Source organism: Nipponia nippon, unplaced genomic scaffold, assembly GCF_047370975.1.
Source record: "Nipponia nippon isolate SJK-2023a ecotype South Korea unplaced genomic scaffold, ASM4737097v1 scaffold_2, whole genome shotgun sequence".
Lineage (NCBI taxonomy): Eukaryota > Metazoa > Chordata > Aves > Pelecaniformes > Threskiornithidae > Nipponia > Nipponia nippon.
The window spans coordinates 102,922,313-102,941,869 of record NW_028262336.1 but is presented as its reverse complement, the minus strand read 5'-3'; the positions used below and the strand labels follow the sequence as shown (position 1 = coordinate 102,941,869).

General features: G+C 39.2%; 1 protein-coding gene across 3 annotated transcripts in view; it reads left to right on the top strand.

Annotated features, from left to right (window-relative positions):
* Positions 1 to 7,860: 7,860 nt before the first annotated feature.
* The window catches only part of COG6 (component of oligomeric golgi complex 6), a 61,230-nt gene continuing 49,533 nt past the window's right edge, over positions 7,861 to 19,557 (top strand). The window contains exons 1-4 of one of the 3 annotated variants that reach the window (XM_087757145.1): positions 7,861 to 8,046; positions 8,682 to 8,825; positions 9,193 to 9,264; positions 12,743 to 12,801. In XM_087757145.1, coding sequence (XP_087613271.1) covers positions 7,921 to 8,046; positions 8,682 to 8,825; positions 9,193 to 9,264; positions 12,743 to 12,801 — 401 coding nt within the window. In that variant the 5' untranslated portion in view covers positions 7,861 to 7,920. The other 2 variants (XM_087757144.1, XM_009463061.2) reach the window with 2 other exon arrangements.

The following is a 19,557-nucleotide window of genomic DNA, read 5'->3' as shown; positions in this document are numbered from 1 at the left end:
GCCGTGAGGCACAAATATTGCTTGAAGACAATCTGCTAATTTCTGCCAGTTTGCGCTGCAATCTGCAATCTGGCTAAGGCAACTGATGCTTCTCTTTAAGGTGTTAATGTGCCTATATTACTAGGACTCTAGACTTTATCACATAAAAGGCCACGTATGGGACAGAAGTAGAAAGAAGCCACTAATCATCAAAATTAACATTAAAATATCCTTTCAAAACCTCCAGATTGGCAGTTCACTCAACATGACATTTGCTTTTTGAAAGGCATGTGCTCTGCATGCACAATGTTTTAAGGTGTCATTGTTTAAGGGAAGTTGACAGTGACGGGTGATGTATAAACAGGCTGATAATATTCTGAAGAGAGCTCTACCTGCATGGACAAGAAAGTCCTTCCTAGTTTTGCATGCAAAAGGAAGCTTGGGGCCTATTCTGGGGTACTTGATAGTCTCTGGTAATTAATACTGTAATTGGAGGTTGCTGGAAATTCCCTCCTGCCAGGGAACATGAGTGCTTCACAAAGCTGTTGACGCCGTGCTGTACACCAGCCGAACCAACCTACTCGGCTGCAGTAGATGCTGACACAGAACTCCTGTGTTGGCAAAACCCTCATCTGAGCAGCAAAATGCACAACATATTTTCCTTCCAATGTAATCGCAGAGCAACTTCAGTACCACCCAGCCATCTGACAGCCGCATCACTCAGCGTGGCAAGGTTGAGCTGTCTTCCCCCTGCATTTCAAAGCAGGCAGCCCATCGCGGGGCTCGGGACAGGCTAAGTCGCTACCACTCTGCCTGTTCTTGGCAGACCTGCCCAAACTCATTCCAGCCTCACTATTTCAGATTGCAAATGGATAAATATACACCAGAGTTTAGAAACAAGGTTGCTTCCTACAACCTTTGACGTCCCTTGGGGACACAATTATTGGCTTCCAGTATGTCAGTCATGGGGATGCCAGCCCTGTAATAATGCCATGAAGGCAGAAATGACCACCAGAAAGGGATGGCAGATAATTTTAGCAAGAAACTGCAGGCTTAAACATATTTCTTCTGGAGGTGAGCAGATCTTTGCAGAGAAATTGTTTGCAACTCATCTGCAGTGAGTGCGACCAGTGTCATCCGTTAAGTAATAAGTTATTTTTATCCACTGCCGCTCTCCAACATCTCTGAGGGTGATGGCATCTCGCCAAGGCTTTGGAAGGGCTGCATGAGCTGACACACAAAGATGAATCGTTGAGGCAAGCCCAGAGGACACTTCTGAGTCAACTTTACAGAGGGAATCAAATCCAAACTTACTAGGTAGCTCCACGCTGGAGTTGCTGAGAAGTTGTTTGCTTCCCTCATGACAGATGTCAGAGAGTGTGACTTCTGGCATTTTGGAAACTTTTACTTTTCCTGCTATAGCAATAAAGTTCCATTAAATTCACCCAAACACAATTACTATGAGCACTAAGGAAACCTGTTTATGACACCCATGCCTGTAAAATTAGGTTGATGTTGTAATGCTGCTATGAAAATAGCCATATTTGTCAATATTTTTATGTGACTTGCACTAGCAACATAGCTCAGGTGCAATTTCACAAGACGATCGATTTTGTGGTGAAGCTGCCCCACTCCTGCCCCCATGCCACAGCATTGCTTGTCCCCTCAAGAGCTCCTTGTTCCCTCATGGTTCCAGATTCACTTTTGCCTGACAAAATTGTCAACTGCCATTTGAAAGGGAGGTCCTATCCCCCAGTTTTCCCTGGCCACATACTCTTGTGCCTCCTGTGCCAATATGAACATTTGTGCGGGATTTGCTGGGTTAGCAAGGTGAGAAATCTATCATCTTATGCAACTACATCCCAAGGAACAGCTACCAGATCCAGTATAGCAGTTATTAACGCTAAGGACTGTACTTCGGATAGTGACTACGGTAAAGAAATTGGCTGGACCTGAGAGAAGCAAGTCATACTACCCTGCCTGCGTGGCAGAAGTGTGTTGGGGAGTAGATGCAAAAAGAAGGGCAAAAGTTATACAACAAGGGAAGAACTTATAGCAGCCTTCCAGTACCTGAAGGAGGCCTACACGAAAGCTGGAGAGGGACTTTTTACAAGGGCATGTAGTGATAGGACAAGGGGTAACGGCTTTAAACTGAAAGAGGGTCGATTTAGATTAGATACAAGGAAGAATTTCTTCACTATGAGGGTGGTGAGGCACTGGAATAGGTTGCCCAGAGAAGCTGTGGATGCCCCATTCCTGGAAGTGTTCAAGGCCAGGTTGCATGGGGCTTTGAGCAACCTGGCCTAGTGGAAGGTGTCCCTGCCCATGGCACAGGGGTTGGAACTAGATGATCTTGAAGGTCCCTTCCAACCCAAACCATTCTATGATTCCATGATAAGTTTAAAAGGGAACTTTGGAAAAAACAAATAGGCTTCAAAACAGAGACCCACAAATCAGTGCAATAGAGAAAACAAAATGGAAAAGGCTCCAAAAACGCACTTCATTATACATTTTATTACTATGTCTATATTTATGCATCTCTTGTCTTGCCAAGCAGAGTAATAGTATCTGGGAATCCTGTATGAATTCTGAATGACAGCAATATATGCTACATTTATCACGTGTCTCCAGTGACTTGAACTGTAAACACAAAGTGACCATAATGGTTGGGTTCTGGGGAAAACAAGAATTGCCTAAGCTATGCAGGCATTTCAGTGATGAAAAGTTATGGTTCATCACTGGCTGTGGGGGCTTAAGGCAGTGGTCTGGATTTCCATTAAGGGATCGCAATGAACAGTCTGTTCACAGGAAACACACCAGAAAAGTCAAGGGAAGAAAAAACTCAGAGATTCGACTGAGATCCATAAGACGTGGACATTTGACCTGCAAGTCTGGATTAAAATACAGCAGTTGGAGGAGCTGTTGAAAAAGGGAACTCTGCCAAGTTTGCAGCAGTTATGGTCTGTGTTAAAACTTGTGCTGCTGCTGTACTTACTCAAAAGGCATTTTTTCTAATGCCATCATTCCCATGATTTATTAGATCTACATTTGGCTTCTCATGATCCATGTCATAGCCATGCCATAATCCCATAGATAGCCTTGTGTTGATTGGCTGATGTGAAGGCACCGCCCAGTAATTTAAGTATCATTCTCTAGATTTTCTTTGCTAGAGACTAAACTCAGCTGGGATCAGAACATAGTGAAGGGTGCTGTTTCTTTGCCTGATGGCGAACGGTTGTATTTTTTTGTTCGCTTGTTTGGTTTACTTTTATTTCATCTATAAAACAGGACATATTCCAGAGACTTGCCAGCAGGACATAGGCAGCCATTGCTTGAAGAGAAAGAATAGCAGGTCTGGCATACACCATTAGCGTTGTATCATGTGTTACTCATGTCCTGCTTCTACTTTTTTCTTTGGCAAAAGTATTCGCCTTCATTGCTATATTGTTGTTATCATGCTAACAATAATCTCCTATATTACAGATCTCATCAGCATCCCAACAGGCATGTGCAAAGGCAGATAAGCTTAATACCTCTGCCACAGAGATACAGGTGATGCAGCTAGTCAGCCACAAGCAGATACTAGTTCTCTTGGGTCCACCTTCTAAGCCATTTGTTTCTTCTTTTCTAGGTAAAATTTGGGCCCTTGCTGAAGTGAGTGGCAGCACCAGGACCAGTGCTATTGACCTTGCCAGGGATATGGCCATTTAGTTTAGATGACTGCTTCTTTAGAGAGGTCCTGTATTCTGTAGAGTTCTAGAGCCAAATATATTTAGACCAAATCCTATTAGTTTTGCTGACACACTACTTCCCTTGAAATCAATGGTTAGGTTTTTTTAGCAGGAGATGAACAGGAAGATTTCATGTGTTTGGTATGCATTAAAGTGCATACTGTACTGCTAGTGTTATCTTTTCAGTGAGTTACAACAAACAGGAGTTTTACAGCTCCTCAACCAGGTGGCTGATTCAGCATCACATATATTATAGCCACTGCTGCTGACTGTGAGGCATGACAATAAATCCTCAAGTGAGATAGCATGAGCTAACCGAAAACTTCAGAACTGTACATTCTTGTGGAGCTTTAAGGGACACAGACAGGTTTCACTACATGACTACAGGTTGCTGTCAGGGTGACCTTTGGCCAAATCACTCATGGAGTCATACCTTAATTTGCAGAATGGGGTCAACTCTGTCTGAGCTTTTGAAAAATTGTTAGCTCAAGGAATGGGATGATTTGGTCTCCTGGAAAGTATCTACAATATTAACCTGTCGGAAAACAAACTGACAAAAAATCCAACTCTAATTGACTTAAAGACACAGAACATTTTCCTGTGGTCCCGCCTATCAGCTGGGTTTTCTAGCCCAACCACAGCACAAAATGACATCAAAATGCTGGAGAAAGCTGATGAACAATTTGACAGCAGAGAGCTAGTGAAGAACATAAGGCAGTGATGGACTTCTTTTGGGGTATCTTCTGTGCAGTGGAGAGCCTGGCAGAGCTGAGTTCTACTCACCTGATCTTCTAAAGGGGCTGCAGCATAAAGGGCTATTATCACTTTCACAGGGATGGCATACCTGAGCAGCAAGTTAATATAGCCAGCTTCCTGCTGATGCTCTTCTTCACTGCATCTGAAAGCATCAGGGCCTGTAAACTGTATGTAACAGTAGCATTGTCAAATTCTTTTCATCTATTACACTGTAAGAAAATACAACTAATTATGGGCATTTGTTATATATCCTTTCATCTCCCTGACTTCACAATCTTTCCTCTTCCTGTGTCCTCTGTGCATCATACTGAGACAAGCTCTGCATTAGTCTATTCTTCCTTCCTTCCTTCCTTCTTTTCTTCCTTCCTTCCTTCTTTCCTTCCTTCCTTCCTTCCTTCCTTCCTTCCTTCCTTCCTTCCTTCCTTCCTTCCTTCCTTTCTTCCTTTTCCTTTCTCAATCTCTTCTATTATTCTTCCTTTCATGTATTTTTACATTTTCTTCTTCCTTCATCACAAAAATCCTCCTTTCTCACCCTCATTTGCCTATGACAACACCCAGAGCAAGGGCTATTCCTCCTTCTCTGTATTGAAGAAAACATTTCCTTTATGTCCCACTCAATCACTCTTCTTTTGCCACAGGATAGGGAAATACTAGCTCCAGTCACGTCTTTGACCCCAGTCAACCTATTCATCCACTAGAGTTTTATTCCTCCTTAGCCTTTTGAGGAACAGATTCAGGTGACTACTGCAAACCTTTTTGTGTTTCCCTTCAAAACATGCATGTACCTCTAAGCATTTGAAAATACAACTGCATTATTAGCTCGGGCCACTTAGAGGGCAGGTGGCATTCTACAGACCACACACTCCTTGTTCTGCAGGCTAAACTGCGGTCCTGTCTGTAGTGCCCCAAATGTGCTTTTTGTGAACACTTTCACCAACTGCATAGTGATAACAGTTACTTTGCTGTCTATTCCTGGGGAAAAAAAACAAAAACAAAAAACAATGAAACAAAACATAATAAGGAACTGAGATAAGAGAATCAACGGAAAACACCTTGTACCAGACATTTCTTTGCTGATACCTGTAGTTTTGCTGCTGTATCTAGCTTTGGTAAGGGAACTTATGCTTGAGTAAATTATACACACTACACGAACTGTCTTCCATTGATATACAGAAACTGATATTTGAAATTAAAGCCCCTTCTGGCACTCACAGATCACAAACTCCCACAATGTACATCCAGTTGACTTAACAGGACAATGTTTGCTGGTGGACAACCAAACTGGTAAGAACGTCATGTCAAACCCACCTTCATGACACATACAAGCCATGGCACAGCAGCTGGGTTTTAGATGGTGACCTAATTGCATGATCTAATTTGCATTTTTGTTTAAAAAATCTGTTCTGAGGAAAAATCTAGCCCGCAGATATTATCCATATCAGAAAAAGAGGGGATTTTTCTTGTAGCTGCATCTAATATTCCTAAAAGAAGAACAAAAGATAAGCCCTGGTGTCCTCATACAAATACTTCTTTAAGTTGCGGGAGATTAAAAAGTGCTCCCTCAATTATTTCTTCTCATTTTCCTGGGATTACACATGCACAGATAAACACATGCTGTTTCAAAATCCTATCAGTTCCTGCCAGCCCAATGTGTTACGTTAGCTAGAAGCATTCTGGCTCATGGAACACATTCTTGAAGAAATGCACACCCATCAAGGAGTATCTGAAAGCAGAACTGGATGCTTCAAAAGAAAATGCATGTACCAACTGATAGAGGAAAATCTTTGGGGCTCCTTTTATGTTTGTGGTATAACTTGCTGGATGACACTTGGCAATAGTCTTGACTTACCCGACACTTGTGGTTCAGATGTTCAAGTCTTTCTGACTTCAAGGTGTGCCTTCATGCTGTCAACTCATCCAACAGTTTAACAGCATTTGAAACATTGTCCAAACTGCTAATAACATCCAGTTTATAGGTAGGAGGGGATCTTTCTAATAATAGGATTTTCTTGACATGCTTAAACAGTAATTGCTCACACCTGTGATGACTGCATGCTGTTTTACCTCTTCTGACATGGAGAAGGCAGATCCTGGCTCCTGGAAGCTTAGTCAGAAGTAAAGGACATCTAGGAGGTGATAACATCAGTGAAATAGGACGGAGGAACAGAAACTAAGAAGGGAAACAAGGTGTCTGAAAATACTTGAAAACCTGCTTGCTGTCTTGCCAAGCGTAGAAAGAAGGTGCTGCACTGGCTGTTCAGAAAAGCTGGCCTTTTATGTAGAGGATCCACGTGAGGAAGCAAACAAAAAGTAAAAATTAAATAGAAAAATATTCTATCACTGTCCCCATCATGTTAAGATTTCAGGACTGGGACTCTGGTCATATAATTTTTTCTTGAGACAAATTACTCAAACTAAAAGAAAAAAATAAGTTAATTAAAACATTCAGAAGTTCAGTACTGCACTGTGGGAACAAAGGCAAAGGCTACTCGATTTGCTTGCAGTTCTTTTCAGGAAGAGCCTACAGAGGAGCAATGTGAAGTCGCCAAACCCCTGAGGAGTTTTGCTACCACCTGAGTCTTTGCTCTTTGATCCACACACCACCAGACAAATGGAAACAGACTTGCAATTGCATACGCAAGGCTCTGTTGTTTTCAGAGCTAATGCCCTGGCGGGACTCTTGTCTTCTTAAATAACAGCTGCGTGCTGTATATGGTCACCTGCTTTCCATGGCATCTTACCTTCATCTGCATTCCTGCCTTTTGTCCTTTGGAAAAGCTCACAGAAACCCCTTCATTGCACCTCAGCGCTTGACACGGGACGTGCCTCGGCTGCAGGACGAGAGCAGGGCGCACAGCCGGCCTCCTGCTGATGTTTGACCCATGGCACCAAAGCGGCACCGCCGCAGGGCCCTGTCGGGGCTGTCCAGGGGAGCGAAGCCCGCGGCTGCCGTGGCGGGGGACGCGGGCCCCACCACGGCCCCGTCTCGCACAGCCGTGTCTCCATCACTCTGCGGCGGAGAGGCAGCTCTGCTGCTCTGGAGCCGCGAGGAGACCTCGGGGGTAAAACCTCTGTGTCAGTAAATGCACAGTCGGAACAAGACACCCTCCTCATTTTGACATGCTTTTACTGTTATTCCTATCAGCTTATACAATAAAGAGTCCATTTAGTCTTCCTTTCTAGTTACAGTCATAACTAAAGCATTTATTTCATGAAATAAATACGGCTATCCGACCTCGGGAAGTGAACCCTCTTTCTTATCATCAGCCCAAAATCTTTTATTTACTCCCCTGAGCGCCGCCTGTGCCAGGGACCAAACGCCCGGCTCCCACAGCCAACCGCCGCGGGCCTGCGCCCTGGGCCGGGCCGGAACCAAAGCCTCGGGAGCGCGTTTCCGCCGGACCCGGTCCGCTGCCGCGGCGCTGAGTGCGGGCGGCCGGGGAGGGCCGCAGCCATGGCCGACACCGCCGCGCCGCCGCCGCCCGCCGCCCCCGCTCCGGGGCTCCCGGCTGCCCCCGGCAGCAACCCGCTGTCCCGCAAGCTCAACAAGATCCTGGAGACTCGCCTGGACAACGACAAGGTGGGGCGGGCGGCGGCTGAGGGGGCGAAGCGGGGGCCGGGCCGGGCCTCCGGGCCGGGGCCTGCCCGGCGAGGAGCGCCCTGCGGGGAATCGGCCGGATGAGCCGTCAGGGGCTGCGAGCCCCGATAGGCTCCGAAACTGGGAAGCGAGCCCTGTCATACCCTCAGTTCCGCTGCGGAGTCGCAAGCTGACGTTTGCAGCGTTAATTAAAGATAAAATTCATTTTTGCTTCCCCGGTGACATGCCGCGCACCTGCTCGATCCCTTCCAATCGCAGGGAGGTTTGTATTGCTTAACTCGGAGGGCACTTCGCAAGCTTTTTCTGATTTAAATGTTTTCTAGCTATGGATAGGTCATGCTTTAACCTAATGTAATCTTACTGATTAAAGCTATCCTAAAACAGTAGACAAAGTTGTGTGTTATAACACACGAGAAGAAGAAAGACTCAGCGATTATTTTAGTTATTTACCAACTGATCTGGAGTGTGTTTAGGTATTTTTTTCTCTAAAACCATGTCGTAGGTTTGTTGTTGGTTTGTTTTTTTTTTAATAAGACCATGAACTTGGGATGGTTACAGACTATGTAACCTGCTTCTTTGTAACTGTGTGGAAAGTTAAGGTCTGTTGTATTTTCTAGGAAATGCTGGAAGCACTCAAGGCTCTCTCGACCTTTTTTGTCGAAAATAGTTTGCGCACCCGAAGAAACTTGCGTGGAGACATTGAACGACGAAGCTTAGCCATAAATGAAGAATTTGTCCACATATTCAAGCAAGTTAAAGAGGTAGCATTTTTATGGTGTGACTAGCGATCTTGCAAGAGTACTGCTATGTAATTTAACGTTTTAAAAAAGAAAAAAAGGATGAAGAGAGATTTTGACTTTTCAGGACAAATATACTTTTACAGTAAAATTGTTTCATCATTTGTTTCATTGGATGAAAATCCTGCACGGAGAGAGGTGATGTTTCAAACAGATAAAAATCCCAAGTGAACGTTGATCTTTAGAGGTGCATTGTGTCCGTTAATTAACAGGGAGCCTAAAGCAACTATGTTGCTTGTAACTTGGGCATCTCATTTTGGTGGGATGAAGCAGGGCCTAGGTATGGCATTTCTGATTTAAAACACAATTGCTGTTGTTTGAACTTATTTAGGAGCTTGAGAGTATAAATGAAGATGTGCAAGCAATGAGCAGCTGTTGTGAAGATATGTCCAGTCGTTTGAAGGTAAAATATAAATAAATGTGCTTTGTATGTTTTTTCTTTTGAGGTGCAACTGCTTTCTTTTAAAAAGATAAATAATTATTTTGGAGGATTAACAGTGACACTGAGATGTTTCCATAGTATATGTATTATGTTACTTTAGGATATTAATGTATTTCTTTTTACTCATTTAGAAAATATATTGAGGGAGTCATTTTAATTTCTTCCAAATTGCAATTCAGAATGCGGCAATATACTTATTTTGGGAATAGCAATGTGATATCCATTTGTATGTGAGTGGAGAAAAAACATTTTTAGATTGGATGTGCATGAAATTAAAGGGTTAACTACATTTGTGTATTTCTGTTTAAAATTTGTGTGCCTTTCGCATTGACTACATCTGTTGAGTTATGTGTTCATATAAATACCGCAAGTATATTCATAAAGTATCTTGTAATCCAAAGAGGGAGACAAATCTAGTGTGCCATCTTCATTCTATTAGTTTTGTTTCATAGCATTGTCTCAGAGTGCTGATACGCAACTAGACCAATTCTGTTTCGTATTAATCCTGAATCCATAATATTCTAGGGGAAAAAAAAAAATTGTTTTATCATGCGTTACTAAATCTGGCTTGGTTTTAGTGTACAGATTGAATATTCAATACAGTGATGAGTTTAAAAGGTTTATGGTTGCTGAAGCGTAGATGTTTTCCCAAACCAAATCTGTTCTGAATATAGCACATAAGTTAGAGCATGTGAATGAGAATCCTTCACTAAAAAATCCTGTGAAAACAGTTGCTTTTTCCCCTCCTAATGTGTGTGTGTGGGGACATTAGATGTCCCCCTACTTAGATTAATAGGTTTCATAGTCATTGTATGTAATTCCCATAAGAATGCTTGTAGTTTGATGAACTTGTTCCAGCATGTGTGAGAGTACAGTGTAGCCCACTGCGGTACTTAATTTTAAATTTTGGAAGGCGGTGGGTAATGTACCTCGGAGGTCTCAGATCTCTTTGAACACTATTAATGTGGATGTATTCCCTAGTGCAGTTCAGGAGCTGTTTGATTAATCTCTTAGATGTGGAAATGAGTCAAGTGTCCATGCAGATTTTTGCTCTTTTCTGTCTTTAGATCATGAAGTGATCATCTGTGATTATTTTTTTTTCCCAAAGTAGAGCCACCCTGCAGTGATTTCTTTTATTAAAGTCAGTAGGTAGTTTTGTTCTGTGCCCCACAGGAGGTTTCCTCTGGAGCGTTGTAGAACTTGTAACTTGTCTCAGTTCAACCCATGTTTTCTTTGTATGTATGAGTGTAAAGTAAGTTAATAAGCCCATGAACTAGCACTCAGTTGTTAAATACTCTGGTATTTTATCTGTAATAGGACTTGAAGACTTGCAAGCATGTGCTCAAGCTGAATAAGACGACAAAAATGAACTCAGTAGAGCAAATAGAAGATATAAAGAGGAGGACCTATAGCATATAAGGCAGAAAAGTGTGCTGAGAGCGCAGTGTATTAAGAGAGCAGAACAAATACAAGATATGAAAGGGACTATATATTGATAAGACAAAAAGCTTTTTGCCTTTTTTATTTTGTAAGTTTATAATACCATCCAATCCAAATAACCAGATACTGTCAGATCTGATTTCGGGACAGTGACTTGATAAATGCAGTGGCTGAAAGGGAGAGAGAAGGAGGCAAGTGCTGGAATGGCATAAAGCAGGGCTGAAGGATAATGAAAGTTTTAATTTGTGGGGAGGAAGAGAAAAATATTTCTATTTTGGATCTGCAAGAGACATCAAATATCAACTCTCTGATTTTTCTGGCATGTCTGACTTTTCTGCCAGTTACCTTGTTTTGCTTAGATGTAAGCTGTTACATTACATACATACAATAATAACAGTATCTGGCATGTATTTGAATGCATGTAAATAAAAATTGGCTTCCTCATCTATCTAGCCAGATCCAGAAAAACTGCTTTTCCTTCCTTTCTGCTGTCCTACTGTTAGCATTCTTCTTGACAATTAGTACCTCTGTCCAGAAGGTACTGGAAAGGAAGCAAATTTCTTCTTCTGTCTATTTGGTTTATTAAAATCTGCAACTGTGAAGGAAGGATAAAAAAAAAAAAAAGCCTGGAATTATTAGATTTCCTTACTGAATAGTTCAGGTCCAGTCTTTTGTTGTAATAGTCTTTTTTTGTTAGGCTGAAGCATTAAAAATCAATATTATTAAAAAAAAGTTTAAAATACATTAAAAATTATTATTTATATAAGCTATAAAAAGCTTAAAGATATCTTAAATTATTTTGGAACTACTAAATGTTCAGTAAATTCTGTTGAGTTTTTATTAAATTTGCATGCTAGCCCATAATAGTTTCCTTTAGAAAATTCGGCAACTGGCATCTCAGTGGTGCCCGCTGTCTGTATTTATGGAACAGTTAAGGCTCTCCCTGATGACTGAAGTTGTACTTGAGTGATTGCAGTCCTTCTTTCACCTTGCAAAGTGTTCCTGTACCTTGACTGCTTTTCCATTGTAACTAACATAGCGTGGCAGATAGAAAGGCTGAAATGAAAGAAGTGTGTGTATATACTTGCGTTAGACCTCTTAGAGGTTTCAAGACTGGCATCATCATTTTGGCAAACACCATAATTTAGACCTGTTACAGTCTTGAAATTATTCACAGAGAAAATAGTTCTTTCCCCTTCTTCACTTGCAATATTATTCCATACTGAATGTATTTTGATTTCGGGATTTTTTTTTTTGTTGTTAAATCTTCTTATTTTTCTGCCTAAAAGATCACTGGTGGTGTCCAGTGGGAAACCAGCAGTTCCGGATGTCTTTTATCCTTTTGCTGAGGGATAAATTTCTGAACTCTTTTAACTTCAGCTGCAGCAATCCCTTTAGTCATGCAGCTGTTGTCTGTAGCAGAATTGTTTCTGCATGGATTCCCTTGCATTGTCAGCACTGAACGTTTAGGGCTGTGGTGGACTTCTTAAGTGCATTGCATTTGGTCCTTACAGCCCTGTGAGCTGCTTGGGCTGTAGAGCTAAACTTGCTAAGACCAGCACAGACAGCTGTATTCATGTTGTCTGAAATGGCTGGATGGATGCTGGTGCTGGACAGTTCAGCATCCAAACGAACTTCTTTCATTTTTTGTTTTGTAACAGCAAACAATTTACAGTTGATGGACAAACAAAATAATCAGAACTATTTCTAATATTTATATAAATGCTTTTGTATTAAATATACATTAAAAAATAACCATGTGTGAATATAAACATATATAAATATGAAAATATATATGGATAAGGATATTAATTTATTTTTTGATGCCTGAAAATAGGGAGAGTTAATGAATACTTATTTCAAGAAGGCCCTTTGTCTCAAAGGGTGCACTCTTTAAACTGCTTATAGTCAGAAAGCTTCAAAAGTAGTATATATTTTAAAGGCTGTGTAATACATTTGATATGTTTGTTTCACATACTTAATTCTAATTGTATTCTAGGCAGCAAAGGAACAAACCCAGGACTTGATAGTAAAAACCACCAAACTTCAAGCAGAAAAGTATGTATACCACCTTATTTATTTCTCGAAGACATGATGGTACTGATGCAATTTTCATTTAGATCTGGTTCCGCCACTCTTATTGTTGAGTAATGACTTTGGGGGTTTTTGTATTTGTATTTTGTTTTTAACACTATCTATGTTTGTAGCTCAATTGGAATAAAAATACTGAACTCTTAGTTTATTACTAGAGGATACAAAAAGGTAAGTACGTGTGTTAGTACTTGTCATAAAAATTGACCTTTTAGGGAAGAGAGTCGGTTATAGTGGTAAAGCATGCTGTATATGGATGTGCTTTACCTAATGTCAGTTGATAACGTGAGTTATATTGTTTTGTAACAGATACGGACCTACTCAGTGTCACATCAGTTTCACAGGCTTCTTGTTGTTAATGCTTCGTATCCATTGGAAATCACTCTTGTTCAGAGAATGTATGTAGGAACAGAAAGCTGGATTATAACCTACTGCCATATTTAAAGCTAACTGTGGAACACATAAGTGCTGTTTAATGAGCCTAACATAGACCATTTTTTCCCTTGGTTCTCCAGCCTCTTGTGGAAGAAAAGATCTGTATTTTGCTCTTTTCAGTGTTTTTATTGATGGGAAGGGGATAATAGCCTATGACAGATTCAGGTAATCTTTATCAGTTTTATGGCTAGGGCCTCTGTTTTTACAGCTTTTAGCCTTTGTCAGTGTAGAAGAATGAATCTCCTTGCTTTATGAGCTTTCTTCTGAAAATTATATACAGTTCATTGGAGATTAGAAATAATTATTTCCAGTGATAAGTTTCTAGTTGAAATTATGGCTTTGGATAGCTTTGGGTGCGCTTTCAAAATCAGTAGGTTCATGTTGTGGACTTTGGTAGGAAGTGGATTATGTCCTGTGAGAGTCTGAATGCGAGGTTAGACTGTAATCTGTACATATTTTAAAAATTGAATGTAGAATAACTGCATAAAATACAATACTGGTTGCTATAAAATGAAGGATTTGGCAAAGTCACAGTTTAAGTAAGTGAGCAGAAGTCAGGTCTTAGAAAATTTGTTATTTTAAATATGAGTATGTGAAGTAGTAGGACAGAGAAGTGGTCACCTATTTTCCATATTCTCAAGAAAAGGAAAGCTGCTTTGATTCCTTATTCTGAAGCAGAGTGGAAGATACCAAGACCAATCCCAAGTGATGTATGTCTAATTGGCCTTAAATTCCATTAAAGGAGATTATGCAGACTATACATCAGTATTTCTACAATATAGTCCTGCTGGCACAATAGTTTACTTAAAAGACTTTCTGCTAATTCCTTTAAGAGACAGAACATCCCCCTAGTGTGAGGAAGAAAAAAGGTTTAGGAAGTAGTCTGTCCTTCTAAGGGTCTGACCTTAGCGTGCAGATGTAGGAAAAAGTTCTCTCTTGAAAGGCTATTTTATAAGTATACCATGAAGTAGCCAGTACCAGAAGCCAAACAATACTTGTGATCTTACAATATGATGGTTGTGGAAGATTCATAGTGCCATTTATTAACAAAGTTAACTTTTTTCCTGGATAAACTTGTGAAAAATTTAAGCAAAAGCTACAACGGGAAGGCTGTTTTGTTCTGTGTGGGACACTTTGACTCATTAAATGAGTATTCTGATGCATCGCTTTGGTTTACATCAGGCACATGAAGAGGCATTGGCTACCGAATATTAGGGGTTTCTTGAAAAGCTGAAATCTTGCTTGCAGTTAGACAAAATACAGGTCTTAAATTGCTGATTCCTTCCACTTAACAAGTGACATTTCTTAGCCAACAAAGGTGTAAATGGTGAACCTGGGAGGGTGTGCCTTCTCTGTCTTCTGATGTTGCCCTAAAACGCTATGTGGTTAAAATGCAGAGATGAAAGCTGGACTCATTCAAAAAGAAGGCATTTGAAACAGTGACTCTAAAGCAAGAACAGTCAGTCTAGAACAAGGTAGTAATTGCTGAGCATATCAGTTTTTAGAGTTCTTCCTATAAAATGATGTCTCTTTCTTATTTTGAAAGTTACAGGAGTCTCCAGATTCCATCAGTCTCAAATTTCTGTTTCTACTTTCTGTGGTCCTACCAGCTGTTTATTTTATGATAGGCATTTCACAAGAAAACATGAGTTAGGTAGAAGTTTCTTGATGTCTAGGATAATGGGAATTTGTATTCAAATAGCACCAATATAGTAGAATTTTCTGTGTAATTTTTTAGTTTAACATCAACATATATTTTAAAAAACAAATTCCATTTTATGTACCACAGAATTTGAGTTAAGTTCTTAAATCAGTGTTGAGGAATGTTGTTTTAAACATTACCCTGAAAAAAAATCAGTTATGTTCTTCCTTTTCAGATTAGTTATGTTCTTTTTTACAATGGTAGTTACTGAACATTTTGAACAATAGCAGAGGTAATAAATTCAGTCATTTTGCTGAACCAGTTGTTTACACTGTCCTTAAGGAAAGTTATTTTGACTCTGCCCTTCTCACTGAGTACTACATTAAATCCTCATCTGTTTTCATGGGTTTTAGCCATTTTTTAAAAATAACTTCAAAAATTATTTTGATTTGCAGTAAATGATTTGTTGTACTAGCTGTTGGTCAAAAAAAATAGATCTTCTATTATGCTTAGCATTTATTTGATTCACATTAGCTGACCGTTTTCTAGTAGGAGGAAAATGTTATGATTTGATTAAGTGTTCTAAAACTGAAGGGAGACAGTAAACTTTCAGATGCATTTCAGGCATTTATGGTAATCAGGGACTTACCTTTTCAAAAAATATTTAATTTTTGTATTTGACTGAAATATTAGGGAAGATGGGCTACTGTCTTCACTCAGATAATGTGATAAAGATAGAAAGTTACTTAGGCAGATAACTGAGTTAGTATTTCACAGCTTCCCTTCATTTTATAAGAGTACATGTTAGCTCTGGCTTTGATCTAAGATGTCCAGTTGTCTTTCTGTCATAGTATTAAGACTGTTCTCAGTAAATGACAGGTGGAACCTTTGGCTTGGGTAAACCCTCTCCATGCCTGGTCAGTTCTTGTGGAAAGTAAATTTTGTCGAAAGGTGTTATAGTTAGTATCAAGTTTAAAGCAAACTGCAATTAAAAGAACAGAATGTTCACTTCAAAACCAGAGAAAGAAAAGCCAATAGCCAAAGTCTTCTTAATTGGAGTTGTAACTTTATTCCCTTAGCTATACAAAGCAAATAAAGGAAAGATCAAAATAGTAAGTGAACTATTTTCTTAGATTGCAACATTTCTCGACCTTGCAAATGTAAATATCTCCTCAGAAATTTTTTGTTATGTGGCATTTGAACCTGTGTAGCGGGTTTTTTTTAATCACGAACTGCATGATAGCAGTGAAGAATAAAGCTCCCAAAGATGCAGAGTGGCCACGGGAGCTTGAGTCGGAGGATGAACATTTTAAGTAAGAATGCTTGCTCATGCTTCCATCCTTGTATGTATTCTTTCTCTTCTGTGGTATTTGCAAAGGGGTGGCTGTCTGGTTCTGTGTGGATACTACGTTTATTATACTAATTAGTTTTTGCATTGTATTATCACCTATATAATTAGATGTATCTCAAGATCATTTTCAATTTCCTAAGTTTCTTAACTGAACTCCTTGTTGGTCATCCTAGTCTCTCAAATTTGTGGTTTGAAGGTATAGTGGTCCATCTGCAGTATCCTGCAGGTAATCCTGATGAGCTATTTGGGACTTCCTATGTTGGTAAAATGTGTAATTTAAGACACTTGGTTAAATAGGTGGGGTAGAAAATAAGATGTTCATCTCAGATTTAAGTTAAAACTTCTGCATTCTCAGGTTTTTGCTTTGCAACATTGTTTTTCTTTTGTAACTTAGTTTGTGAGCTTTAGACCCAATTTGGCATAAATGCTAAATAGAATATGTTACTTACGTAACAAATTTAAAGCAATCTTCCATTAATACAATTGCATTTTTATATTTCTGAATATGTCAGAGTTGGTGCATTTCTTTGGTCAATTAGGTTGCTTGTTCTAAATTTCTTTTCTCTGTAAAGACTAGTTAAAATAACTGTACTGTACGTTGGAAGCAGAACAGTTTTCCTTCACATTATTTAAGTTTTGGAATCTGTTTAACATAGGAACTAGGGTTTTCTTTTTTTCCTCTTCTCTCCTTAAAATTGGGACTTATCACAACTTAATAGAACCATGTAGTGTGAAATAAAGTAGTCCAAACCATTCAACCCATCTCTCTGTAACATAAAGTTAATTTATTGCTGTTCAGTAATGCAGAGTCTTAAATAGAATGTTTGTTTTAATGTATTTCATAACAAACTTTAATAAAGAAAAACTGAGGTAGTTAATTTAGACAATTTCTGCGAATTGTTAAAAATCCACTTCAGTATTTTCACTAGATTTTTATACATTCACTTGAGCACAATAATATTGCTTTCAGGTTGCATTAGGCTTTTTATGTATAGTAATGAGGAGATTAGTTTGTTTTCAAACAACATCTGCTACATTTTAAAATATGTGTGTTTGTTTATTGCCATTGCTAATAGGCTGACAGAAAAAGGATCTTGCTCCTTGAAGTGAGATTTTAATAAAAGCTTCCTGTGACTTGTTGGTTCTCTTGTTATATCTGAGTTTAGTTCTTTTTTACTTTGTGTGAAGCTAAAAACCTACTTGCAATACTAAACTACTTCACCTTGCATTGAGAACAAGTGTCCTGGAGTTCAGTACAGTTCCAAAAACAGAGAAATAACAGTCCAGTTCCAAAATAGTGTATGCAGAATGCCAGAAGCCTGCCTTCATAGTAGTTCTACCAGCCACTTAATGGTAAGGTATTGTGCAAGACTAGTTTTGAGGTTAGCCACAAATGACAGTCATGGATCTAACAATTGAAGAAAGAGACCAGAAGGTAATAGTTACTATATTAATTCTTATAAAATTAATAAAGAGCAATTATGTGAGTGTATGTATATGCTCAGGGAGATCACAGAAAATAAGCCTGCAGAAATAGAAAATTGGTCAGAGTCAGAAGTAGTTTTCTGGAAGTAAAGAAGACCATACTGTGAAAACTGTATGAAAGAATGGAAACAGAAATGGCTTGGACAGATATTTTTTGAGTCAGGATAACATTTCAGAGCTTTCATTGAGCCTGTGCACTTGAACACCTTTACACATTATCTTGTTTTGCTAGCTTCTACTAATTGTGTTCTTAAACAGAGCAAAATATGTGTTTTGATGTCAGAGTCCTTGTTAGTTATGTTGATTCTGGAAAATCAGTTTCTGTAGCACTAGGATTGTTTCGCTTTTTAAAAATACAGTTAAATATGATTCCCAGACATATTTTGGAATGCAGCAGTGTGTACTTCAATTTATTTTAAATGGATTGCGTTCAGACTTGCTCTTTATTTCCATTCAACAAATACAGTTCTTGGAGTTTGGTGAATGATTTGAGTGTCACCTCTGTGCTCAATACAAGGTCAAAAGTCTTAGGAAAAATATTTCTTAGTGAACATCTGCTGCTTCAGTAGTGCTACACTACAGATCTCTCATGCTTGTCTCGACGCTTTTTTCATTTTCTTTTTTAAGAAATATTTTTTCATCATAGTCAATTTGGAAATGATGCAGGAAGTTCAGGAGTATTTGTAGCAGGTTAGAGAGGTTTGCTTTCATCAGCATATGCTGGGAAAAGTGGTGATATGGTGGTTTGCACTGATGAGATGTATTTCATGTCTTGACCTTTTGAAACTTGTAATTACATTTATTCCTGTGAATATGCTTCATGAGAAAAAGCAGAGATTGCCTAAACTGAATTGTAATTCGATGTGGGGGAGGGTGAAGGCTTGAAATTCTGTGGCTGATTTTCTTTCCTGATTTGTACCAAAGTAAAGCATAGGTAATAGGGCATAACACAGGAATCAAAACAGATGAAATGGATCTGAAGAAAAAGAAAAAGCAACCTAATTTGTCATATTTTAGCCATGACCCGCAGATAAAGTGCAAAGCCGTATTTCCTGCCAGCTTTTCTACCTGGCAACCATGTACTCTGTTGAGGCATGAAGTACTCCTGATCAATATGAGATGAGGCATGGTCTTGCAGGTTGAGAAACATTCATCAGAAGTGCAGAATCAGTTACGTGATACCATTCCTGACTGATGTTTGTCTAATCTACTCTTAGAAGAAAAGCCCAGGAACAGAGAGCCCACAGTCTTCCCTGAAAATTTATTTTGGTTCTTTATTGTTTTCCTACTATCTGATACAGTTCTCCTTTTGCTGCTGGTTAAGCTCATTTGTTCTGATCTTATTCCAGGTGGATGTAGAGAACAGTGTGTTATTTTCATGTCTTTGGCAACATTTTTGAATTTAATGGCAAATTTGAAGCTAGACTAAGCAGTCCCTTTCAAATGTCTTTATATCAGATTGTATAAAAGATATGCTGAAGATATCGGTCTGTTTGGTATGATAATACCAACTAGTTCACCTCTGCAAGATGGAAAAGAATCTGTTCACTGGAAATAAACTCCTTTTTAGCTTAATCTCTGTTCACAAGTTAGAAACCACATCTTGCATCTTAATGATTGCTAAATACTGATTTATCTAGTAAGTATATATATCACGATTGCTGTGAAGTTTTCCATGTGAAAATTGCTTATCCAGATTATTCTGTAGATACATACCAATGATGTTTATAGAAAGCCTGGTTGGTTTCTACATAGAAAATTATTAAATTGTAGGAATTTATTTACAGCATATAAGCTTTTTTATTCTAGT